We start from the raw sequence: 12,123 nt of genomic DNA on the forward strand, positions 1-12,123 counted from the left end.
GCAGGCCATCTTAGACTGAGTACTGTGTAATGAGAAGGGAATCATTGCCAATCTGGCTGTACAAGACCTCTTGGGGACGAGCAACCATAACATAATCCAAAAATAGGATTATTTTCATTATAAAGATGGAGGTTGAGGGGGGACCTCAATGAGGTCTACAAAATCAGGAGAGGTATAGACAGGGTGGATAGCAAGAAGCTTTTTCCCCCAGAGTTGTTGACCCAATTACTAGGGGTCACAAGTTCAAGGTGAGAGGGGAAAAGTTTAAGGGAGATATGCGTGGAAAGTTCTTTATGCAGAGGGTGGTGGGTGCCTGGAACACATTGGCGGCGGAGGTGGTAGAGGCGGGCACGATACCGCCATTTAAGATGTATCTAGACAGATACATGAATGGGCAGGGAGCAGAGGGATTCAGATCCTTAGAAAATAGGCGACAGTTTTAGATAGAGGATCTGGATCGGCGCAGGCTTGGAGGGTCGAAGGGCCTGTTCCTGTGCTGTAATTTTTCTTTGTTCTTTAGCTGTCCACTAATTACAGTCACCAGGTTTGTAAGTTTAAACATGATTACTGTTTATTTATAACAAGATCTATAATATGGGTGGCATGGTGGCGCAGTGGTTAGCACTGCTGCCTACGGCACTGAGGAACTGGTTTCAATCTCAGCCCTGGGTCACTGCATGGGTTTCACCCCCGCAAGCCAAAGATGTGCAGGTTAGGTGGATTGGCCACCATGAGATTCAATGGCATTACTATTGCTAAATCCCCCACTATCAAAATCCTGGGGGATACCATTGACCAGAAACTGAACTGGACCAGCCATATAAATACTGTGGCTACAGGGTGCCACAGTGGTTAGCACTGCTGCCTCATGGTGCCGAGGACCCGGGTTCGATCCCGACCCTGGGTCACTGTCCATGTGGAGTTTGCACATTCGCCCCGTGGCTGCGTGGGTCTCACCCCCACAACCCAAAGATGTGCAGATTAGGTGGATGGGCCACGCTAAATTTCCCCTTAATTGGAAATAAAATAATTGGGTACTCTAAATTAATATTTAAGATAATATAAATAAATAAATACTGTGGCTACAAGAGCAGGTCAGAGGCTGGGAATTCTATGGAGTGTAACGCACGCCCTACTCCCCAAAGACTTTTCACCATCTACAAGGCACAAGTCAGGAGCGTGATGGAATGCCCTCCACCTGCCTGGATGAGGTCAGCCCCAACAGCACTCGAGCTCAACAGCATCCAGTACAAAGCAGCCCGTGTGATTGGCACCCCATCCACCACCTTAAACATTCACCCCCTCCACCATTGATGCACAATGGAAACACTATGTACAATCTACAAGATGCACTGCAGCAACTCCCCAAGATTCCTTCAACAGCACTTTCCAAACCCACAACCTCTCCACCTAGGACAAGGGCAGCAGATGCATGAGAACACCGCCACCTACAAATTCCCCACATCCACACACCATTCTGACTTGGAACTATCGTTGCTTCGTGAAAATCCTGGAATTCCTTTCCTACCTCCACTGTGGATGTTTCTACAGCACATGGACAGCAGCAGTTTGAGAAGGCAGCATACCATCACTACCTCCAGGGTAGTTATGGCTTAGCCAGCAATGCCCATATCCCATGAATGAATGTAGAACAAAAAAAAATAGTAATTTTCAGAAGAATGTTCCAAAATTCTACTATTCTTTGCCTGCAGAAGTATTTCTAATTTGACTCCTGAAAGGTCAGGCTCTAATGTGTAGAGTTATGCTCCCAATCCAATACTTCCCAAAAAGCATACACGGGTCAGAATTCTCCAGCCATTTACAGGTGGCAGGATTTTCTGGTCCCAGAGGCAGCGCACCCCCGCCCGTGGGCTTCCAGGTGGCATATGGTGGCTTCAATGGGATTTCCCATTGACAGCGGTGGGAGAATAGAATCCCGCCACCAGCGAATGCCACATCATCTCCCGCTGCCAAGAAACACGCGGCTAGGCCAGAGAATTCCACCATAGTTTCTCCCTATCTATCTAGCTGTTCCTCTAAAATATTGGATCAAATCGCCCATTAACCTTCGAAAATCCATGGAATGCAACCATAGTTTGTAATTTCTCCTCTTAACGTAACCTGTGTATTCAGCTATCATTCTGGAAGGTCTGCACTCCAAAGCCAATGTGTCCCTCCTATTGTGTGATGCCCGCTTGCAACATTCCCGCGATGGCCTTACCAGCATTTTTGTATATCAAGCATGACCCTATAGTTTATTCCTAGAAATATAAAGCCCAATATTCATTAACCTTTTGGTTATTTCCTGTGCCAATTCATTAAATTTTAATGATTGATAAACCTGGATCTGCAATACTTACTTGGTTTGACTTGCACGTGACGCCAGAGTCCAGCAAGTGGTTGATTCTTAACAGCCCTCTGAATGGCCCAGCAAACCACTCCGTTCAAGGACAATTGGGGATGGGCAAAAGATATCGGCCTTGCCAGTGAATGATGTCCACATCCCATGAAAGAATACATTTCTGTTTTTCGCCATTTAGAAAATACTGTGCTTGACCTACTTTTAGCTCCAAAGTGGATGCCGCCCAATTTGTTTACATTAAAATCCATTTACCACTGTTCCATTCACACGGGATATTGATAGGTTACACTACAACTACATCACTTACAATGCCCTTATTTTTGTGTCTTCAAAAATCTCTAGATACATGTTCTTAACTTTATTAACGGCATCCCCAGTTGTATTATTTCATGGAAAGTACTCTGCCAGACTTTCCTTCTGATTTTGAAATAAACGGGTAAATATAGAAAACGTGCTTCATAGCCATTTAGCTTATCAATCTGGTATTTTCCTTTAGGTTGTCATCCTTCAGTAAGAATAATGATGAGCATTTGAATCCTCACCTTCCAGCTTCTCCAGAAAATGAAAACCAGCTGAACTATTCTAGCTCAGGGTGCTGTGTCTCCGAGATGGCACAAAGTGAAGAGACTCAGGATTTCCTTCTGGAGGGAGAGGCCAATGCAAAGGTAGATAAATTGTAATTAAATCTTCAGTGAAGAATGATAGTTACCAATAGGCCAGTTAAATATGCTCCCCTCTGTTAATGTGATTTTTTGTGGTGTTGTATATCATTTGAACTGTGTAGCCACTTCCTTGTTTTTCTTGGATATTTGTATTTGCAAGGACTTGTGAAATATGCATTTTTCAATGTCCCTTTAATATGTATGATTTTTCTGGCAACCTGGTCTTCAGTTACAGCTGCTATCCTCATTCTCTCCGCAACACCCACATTCTCTCTAACACCCCATGTACTGCTGCTGTTCAGCACATCTAAGCTAGAGGCAGTCTATTGCATGAAACTACCTCTTACCCTATTCCATACGCTGATTGATAGTCTGTGCTCTTCACTTTTGAGTTGATTTGTGGCGAATATCTGACAAGCTGTTAACCGGTTCTCTCTCCAGGCGTTGCCAGACCTGCTAAGTTTATCCAGAATTTTCTGTTTATAATTAAACCAAAAAGTGTTTTATCTACCCCACACGTGAGTAATGGGCTATATGAATTTTAGCGCTGGTATGATGCCAGGTATGTAGGTCGGGGCGATATTCTCCCATCCCGCGGCAGAGTGTCCACACTGTCGTAAACGCCATCGTGTTTTACAACGGCGTGAACGGGCCGCTGCCAGGAGTAATTCTAGCCCCTACACGGGGCTAGCACGGCGCTGGAATGGTTCACGCTGCTCCAGCTGCGGATCCCGGCGCGAACTGTGCGCCGCGGGATCTGCGCATGCGCAGTGGCGCCGCACCAACACACACATGTACAGTGGCCTCTTTCAACGCGCTGGCCCCGAAGCAACATGACGCAGGAGTACAGGGGCCGGAACGTAGGAAACGAGGCTGGGGGCCAGAGAGGCCGGATCGCCGATCGGTGGGCCCCAATCGTGGGCCAGGCCGCATCGGAGCCCCCCCCCCCCAACCCACAGACCGCCACCTGACCCTTGCACGCAGAGTTCCTGCCAGCTACGAGCAGGTGTGGATGGCGCCGGCGGGAACGTTTTAGCTACGGCCGCTAGGACCATCCCAGGCCGAGAATCGGCGGGCCGGCTGTGTAGAGCGGCCTGCGCCGCGCCAAGCACACCGGCGCTAGTTCTGCGCTCTGTGCAGAATCGCGTGCTGGCGTCGGGGGGGGGGGGGGGGGGGGGGGGGCGTGGCCCGGCCGCGGGGATTCTCCGGCCTGGCGTCGGGCTGAGAGAATCCGGCCCATGTGTCTCAATGACTGGTGGATAATATCTAACAGCAAATCTTTTCAGCTGTTTGCAACAGGAAGAATATTGACCATATGCAACCAAAAAGAAAATGCTGGAAAATCTCAGCAGGTCTGGCAGCATCTGCAGGGAGAGAAAAGAGCTAACGTTTTGAGTCCAGATAACCCTTTGTCAAAGCTAAACGACAGAGAAAGTGGGAAATATTTAAACCGTGGAGTGAGAATGAAAGATGAGTCACAGCACAGAAACCCAGGAAACGGGGTGAAAGTGGATAGTGGGGGAGGGACATACGGAAATCCTGTCTGAGAGAAGAGCAGTATTTCTTCAGGGTAGGCATTCCTGGAAGAGAAGTGGCAGTGAGTTAAACACTGGATAAAAGTGGATACTGCGGATGCTGGAATTTGAAACCAAAAAGAAAATGCTGGAAAATCTCAGCAGGTTTGGCAGCATCTGTAGGGAAAAAGAGTTAACGTTTTTAGTCCAGATAGCATTTTGTCAAAGCTATAATATAGAAAGTGGGAAATATTTATACTGTGGAGTGAGAATGACCTTTCTCTCCCTACAAATGCTGCCAGACCTGCTGAGATTTTCCAGCATTTTCTTTTTGGTTTCAGACTCCAGCATCCACACTAATTTGCTTTTATTGACAATATGCAACCAACCCATGCTTGTAATACACCATAGTGTCCAACGTTAAATGTGATTCCATGACTGGACATCACTCACTGAACAATCCTACGTATGCTAGGAATTACACTACCAGCCAATTCAAGATTATCAGTTGGGCTTGCAAAGTGTCTCTTAGGCTTTTTAGAAGCAAACAGGACCCTGTCCGCTGCAAACCAAATGGGTATGATTTTACAGCCATGCTGCGCCCGAAATCAACTCACCGCAATGCAGTATGGCCGATAGAAGCCTGGAGATCCCGCTCCTGGGATCTACCCGGCTCGCAACGCCTCGCGAGATCTAACGCGATCTTGCGAGACGTTGCGATGGAAATCCTGCGCACTGTGGGCAGGATTGCTTTTTTAAAAATCTGCATTTTAAAGTGAGACAGCTAGTCTCGCAAGCGACATTCAGTTCCTGTCTCCACAAATGGGGACCAGACTGCACGGCACTCGAGGGGTCTCCCCAGGGGACAGGAGGCTCCCAAATGCATGCCCTTTGGGCAGAGTGGCACCCTGGCACTGCTGGTGCCACCTAGGCACTCTGGTACTGCAGGCCTAACACCCTGGCACTGCCACCAGTTTGGCATTGCCAAGGGGCAACGCTGGCATTTGTGCAGTGGCGATCCAGCTGGGGTACCATTCGCGGTGTTGGGAGTGGGGCCCGGTGACCCTCCCATAGTGCATTGGGGCTGAGGTCACAGGCTCCAGAGATCGGGACACCATTTAAAAATGGGGTCCCGCTCTCTCGCTACGCTGGGGAGTTCCGGCAACCGAAGCTCCTCAGTGCACAAACTGTGTGTGGCCTCGGCTGCGCGTTCCCCGCTGAGGCCCCCTATCTACTGTGAGTGCCGTTTCATAGCATTGTATTTCTCAGGGCTGCGAGCGCCGGGGAACACATGGCTTATTGCGCTCGCTATGAGTCTTTGTTCCCATTTAATTAAATCCCGCCCAAAATCTCCAGGCATTGCATCTTTATGAATTAAACAAAAGGAAGGGGACGTGATGATTCACTGGTGTATGTGAGTCAACTTGACTTTTAGGAATTTAATTTGGTAATGGCTATTCCTTGGTCTATTCTCCACGGCAATGCCTCAATCAGACTACACATGCCAACTAATCTGCACCCTTTTCTTAGCAGTATAAATTGTTGTTACCTTGAAATTTAGTACTATTGTATCGGTTCTGATGAGTGCAAGGCAAACATTTTCGGCACCATATCCCTTTTCTCAGCAGTACTCAAGTTTTGTATTACTGAGTGACTATGAAAATAGTTCTTCAACATGGAACATACTTTCTCCCTAACATAGAACATAGAACAGTACAGCACAGAACAGGCCCTTCGGCCCTCGATGTTGTGCCGAGCAATGATCACCCTACTCAAATCCACGTATCCACCCTATACCCGTAACCCAACAACCCCCCCCCCCCTTAATCTTACTTTTTAGGACACTACGGGCAATTTAGCATGGCCAATCCACCTAACCCGCTCATCTTTGGACCGTGGGAGGAAACCGGAGCACCCGGAGGAAACCCACGCACACACGGGGAGGACGTGCAGACTCCGCACAGACAGTGACCCAGCCGGGAATCGAACCTGGGACCCTGGAGCTGTGAAGCATTTATGCTAACCACCATGCTACCGTGCTGCCCTAAGTAATAGCAAATTGAAAAACTTTCTTATGCAGCAAGTTGGGAGGGTGTTGATTACATATTGGTATGTTTTATAGAAGTCTCTGTATTCTTCTGTCGGTGGGCGGCACAGTAGCATAGTGGTTAGCTCTGTTGCTTTACAGCGCCAAGGTCCCAGGTTCGAATCCCGGCTTGCGTCACTGGCTGTGCAGAGTCTACATGTTCTCCCAATGTCTGCGTGAATTTCTTCCGGGTGCTCCAGTTTCCTCCAAGTCCCGAAAGACGTGCTGTTAGGTGAATTGGACATTCTGAATTCTCCCTGTGTACCCGAACAGGCGCCGGAATATTGTGACTAGGGGATTTTCACAGTTGACTTCATTGCAGTGTTAATGTAAACCTACTTGTGACAATAAAGATGATTATTATTAAGTATTTAACTACTATAACTGTTTACACATGTAAAGAGTACAAGCTAGTTGTCTCCACGCTTGGGTCCATACGCACATCTGCTCAACACACGGACCCTGGGTCTGGATCATGTGCCTTCTTGAATTACTCTGTGGGCGGTACTATAAATAGCATATTAATTCGATATGTGCCAGACCTATAATCCTACAATAATGACCTAGAACCCACTGTTCATGAGGGTAGTAAAAGTTGAAACAATAATTTCAAAAGAAAATTTTATGGGTACTTGAAGGGGAAAACAAACTTTGATCAAGCATAAACTTAGATCGAGCAGTGATGTGACAGGCTGGATTGCTTTGCAGGGACCTGACATGGATTCAGGCTGTATGGTGCCCTCCTGTGCCATAAATGACTCCTTGACTCTGCTAAAATTGGAATACGGTTTGGACAGTTTATCCTGCAGTAAAATTTAAAAAAACATTGTTCTTTGTTTCTCAACCTTTGGAGTACGTTTTTGTTTTGGAATTCAAAAATGCCAACCTCATAAGACTTTGAAAAATTCAGGAATATTTGTTGTTAAGGATGGTCATGAGGTCATACATACTCTATTATCGTGTGACACTAATTGTACCAGTGTGACTGATTTAAAATGTACTGAAATTAAATAGCTTTGCTGCAGAGTTTCAAAATTTTGCTTAATATGCTGATGCTTGTGAACAAAATATTGAAGATTAAGGTGCAATGGAAAGTGTATATGTATTGCCTTTTATTGTATCCAGAACTGTTGTTTATTTCAGGTTGTTCTGCCATGGAATTGTCGTATGTTCCCTCTGAGTGATGGAGAGATAAAATGCTTAACTAATTCAAAGGTGCCTGTAACTGATAATGGTGGCCCTCGGCCATTCACAAGGTCATACTCAGCACTCAGTGCGAAGAGCTCAGCTGCTCATAACCAGTCACCCTCTTGCACTGGAACCTCGGAGAGAGTGCCATCTACTGGACAGCTAATTGCTGAAGAAACTGAATGTAAACTCTTGCTGCGGGGACAGAACAGTGCAAAGAAGTAGTGCAGATGAACCTGAGGTTATTTAGAAAACAGAGAAAATTATTGGATGATCATAAGGTAACTTTTCTTTTATTATGTTTCCTTTGAATGTAACTACCTACCTTCTCAACAATGTTAAACAGACCTTTGTTTTATTTCCTTTTGCTAATTTCTTTCTTTCCCTTTTGAAGGTGCAGACTCCCAATGGTAATGCAGTTTTATGGAAGGGTGTAACCGCCAGTAGTGGTTATAATTCCTCCATCATCTTTTCTAGTGGGGACCATCTCAACTGTGCTGGATCTTACATTCAACTGATCTCTACACTGAACATTTTCAGGAGTTAGTGAATAGCACTCAGGAGCCTTGGTTGATTTCATTTTCCACTTTAATTTAGGGCATGGAACTAATAATTGGCAATCGGGATTGTAGGTCAGGTGTTGAAGTTGGATGCTGCCAGTGTGTAATCTTCAAGTTGATGCGTTCCTTCTGTAAATGTTTTCAATAACATGAATTTCAGGTGCAAGGTGAAGAAGTGTCACAGACCAGGAACATTTACTCTGTTTCCCTCCCCACAATTGCTGCATGATCTAAGTATTTCTAGCATATGCTGCCCTTTATTTCAGATAATGAGGTTAATCTGATTCTGTTGAGGTCTCTTCTGCAGTCGTCCTACAAATTTCCAGGCAGCAGATTAGTCAATTTGAACAAATAATCCAGATCCAAGTAGCCACAGAATGTCGATTCCAAGCCCTGATTCCCTTTGGATGTAATTCTGGGAGATCTACAGGGACCTCTCACTGCATCGCAAGACTGAACTGCAGTTTGGTTTTGGGGGCTGATGTATGGTGCTTGTGGTACCTTTCTCTGTGTGTACAAAGCACTTTTAATGTGTCTGATGGTTGTGAACGGCACGAGATAAATGCACAAGCATGACCTAATCTTCCAATCTCCTACCATTTTTGTTCTCGACTCCTGCTCTGACCTCTGTCTTCAACCTCCATACTGCCCCATTGGAACTCCGTTAGCTCAAGAACTTGAAGCAGAGGAGAAATCTGGTAGAGGTGTATAAGGGAGAAAAAGCTGTTTCTGTTAGCTGATGATTTAAGGTTTTGGACAAGAGATGTAGTGTTGTTGTGAAGAAGTAATTTTTTTGCACAGCAAGTGATAATAACCTTGAACTCGCTGCCCACCAGGGTGGTAGAGGCTATAGTGTTTTCAAAAGGAGGGATAATTGGGAAATAAACTTGCAGGGTTATGGGGTAGAGCAGGGTAATGAAGCTGACTGGATTGCTCATCAGGGAGCTGGCATGACTCAGTGGTCACCTCCTGTATCGTTATGACTTTATAACAGCACCTCAGGGACTTGATAGGTTTTGATCTGAAATTGTTGAGCCTGTCGTTTTTTTTGTGGATGTCACCTGATGGTGATGGTTCTAGTTTCCCCATTTACGTACCCTCTAGATGCCTCTTTTCTGTCCCATTACTATCTCTCTTTGACTCCCAGCATCTTGCCTTTTGTTCTTTCCCCATCTGCAACATTTCTCTGCCTCAGTACTAGTTTAGTTCAGTTGGCTGGACGGCTCGTTCGGAATGCAGTACGGCCAACAGTGCAGGTTCAATTTCTGAACCAGTTGAGGTCATTCACGAAGGCCCCACCTTCTCAACCTTGCCTGAGCTGTGGTGATCCTCAGGTTAAATCACGAGTCAGTTCTCCCCCTCAAAACGAAAAACAGCCTATGGTCATCTGGGACTATGGTGACTTTACTGGCTTTAAAGAAATGGCATATTTTTTGCAGTTCTGACGAGAGATCATCGCTCGAAAACCCTAGCACTTTTTCCTCTTTCCCCCGATGCTGCCAGACCTGAATATTTCCAGCATTTACCATATTTTACTTTTGTATCAAAAAATAAAATTGCCTCCATTTTCCTTGAACTGCCAGTTCATTTGAAAATGTCATTGCTTGCCACTGCTAAATGACACTGATTTCATTCCTTTTTTTTTGTTGGCAAATAAGCACCTGGAGAATTGTTTCAACTGTATACAATTAGGAAGGTACCTTTTGTGTACTTGGAAAATGCATATTAAGGATTGCAGAAAACAAGTACATGGTCTAAATTGTACAGTGTGAAGATGGGTTTTCATGCTGCTTTGAATTTATGGTTGTTGTTTGTTAGTTATTTAGACGGCCTTGGAGGGGTGTAGCAGAGGCCAAATCTAATTAAATTATGTCTGCAATTGATGAGATGAGCATGAATGTCTCTCCTTCCATTAATGTTGAATATCCCCTAATAAAGTCAAGAGTTCAGTAGCAGCTACTGAGATGCAATGCCAAGGACACTGGCAGCCTTCCAACACCTCATCTGCATAGCCATTCTTCATACATGAACCTAGTCAGTGAGTAAAGCTGGGCTTGTTTCCTGTAAAATGCATCAAAGCTGAGCTTGATTCTGTCCTCACTAGCACACCCTCATGTGTAAATATTTTCCCAGCAGGGGTTGATTATTTACTTTCTCCATTTGAGAATAATTAACTTGTGTCAAATAGAAAAAAAAATGTTTTTCTTGTTTTCAGTTTTGATCATATTGCTAATCCCTTTATATTTCCTGTCTTCTTGCAGCCAGGCATTAAATTGAAGCCATTATCTTCAAGAAATCACCCTATGGTAGCAAAAGACACCTGCAATCTTGTAAACTTTTGGGCTGATCTTTTAAAAATCATTCAAATGTAACTCAGCAAAAGTTTGAAGATCTTGCAAAAAGCTGCATTGTTGGATGTCTTTATTAAGAGAAGTGTGGATTATTATTAACAGGTCCAAGCCTGAAGTAGTCATGTAGCCTCACTGAAAACAGTAGTAAGCTTTTCTTAATCTACTGGACATTCTGCATCCTAAGATCATTTGACCAGCAGCTGGATCTGAGGTCGTAACAATTGGATCAAGAGAAAATTTATTGTGTTTAGGAATTGTTCCAAGACTGTTTTGGTTTTGTTTTCATACCCTGTTGCCTTCTGTTTATTTTTTTAAAAAGTAAAGTTATTTTAGTTACTGAAACAATTGTCATTGTTCTTTCTTGTGCACCAAGGAGAAATAGGAAATGTAAATACTGAACATATGGAGCAGCTGTGGACTGGGTGAAACCTTCAGAGCTGCTGTCTATTTCAAGCATTTTCTATGTTTGCCAACTTCTTACATGGCTTTATAGTTACCCCATCTTACCATTAAAGTTCTCAATTTTAACTAGCTACAGCTTGTGAAGCAAGGGAAATTTAACAAATGTTCCTTCTGCCACTTTGGCATCATGTCCAATGTTACCATAAGCTTTCATGCATGCCTTCTCTAGGTGGGCTTCTTGTATATTATTTTTGCACCATTCCATCCTAGATGCAGTGCACCTCATTGTTTATTTAATATTTTAACATAGACAGTTGTTATTCCCTGTTCCTGCTTTAAATGTGTTTCTCTCCTATATTTCTTTGGCCAGATTCACCTAAGATCAGCTCTCAATGACAAATTGACAAATACTGCTTTTCTCATGGAAACAGAAGTAGGGCATTCAATTCGATCATTGCATACCCACCTTGATTACATATCTTACACAACAAAAATCTATTGATTTTACCAATAATTTACACTTCATGTGAATTGGAAATCTGAAATAGGAAGACATGTTTTCAGCTACCTGCATTTTAAATCGGAACATTATTTTAGCCGAGTTGGCTTGAGGGCAGTTTTGAGATCGGGAAGGCGGCTGTTAACGCGCGTGTGTTTGGCATAGCCAAAATAACATTCTATTTTTGGTGTTTACAACTTTTTTTAATGGTGACTTGCTCACAACTGTGCAAAAATGTCAACCTTTATGCTTCTGGGCTTCAGCTGGCTTAAAGAAAGTGCCACTTTCATAATGCAGGTCCTATTTTCCACAATAGACTGTGAAAGCCCAACAGTCAAATTAACTCTTTTTCAAATTTAGCTTTTGAAAACCTGATATTTTAGTTGCATGATCTGTACTTGCTTCAGCCATTAGTATGTCTGAATTTGCTAGATGGTCCATGCTAGCTCTCCACAGCAATCCAGTCAGTCCTATTCCCCTACTCTCCACATATCCTTGC

General features: G+C 44.3%; 1 protein-coding gene across 1 annotated transcript in view; it reads left to right on the top strand.

Moving 5' to 3' along the window:
- LOC119958159 (KAT8 regulatory NSL complex subunit 1-like protein) overlaps window positions 1–11,068 on the top strand; it is a 116,023-nt gene extending 104,955 nt beyond the window's left edge. The window contains exons 14-16 of the mRNA XM_038786492.1: window positions 2,859–3,027; window positions 7,768–8,093; window positions 10,634–11,068. Of these exons, the coding sequence (XP_038642420.1) occupies window positions 2,859–3,027; window positions 7,768–8,037 (439 nt within the window). The 3' untranslated portion in view covers window positions 8,038–8,093; window positions 10,634–11,068. The remainder of the gene's footprint in view (window positions 1–2,858; window positions 3,028–7,767; window positions 8,094–10,633) is intronic.
- Window positions 11,069–12,123: the final 1,055 nt, after the last annotated feature.

Source organism: Scyliorhinus canicula, chromosome 2, assembly GCF_902713615.1.
Source record: "Scyliorhinus canicula chromosome 2, sScyCan1.1, whole genome shotgun sequence".
In the NCBI taxonomy this organism is placed as follows: domain Eukaryota; kingdom Metazoa; phylum Chordata; class Chondrichthyes; order Carcharhiniformes; family Scyliorhinidae; genus Scyliorhinus; species Scyliorhinus canicula.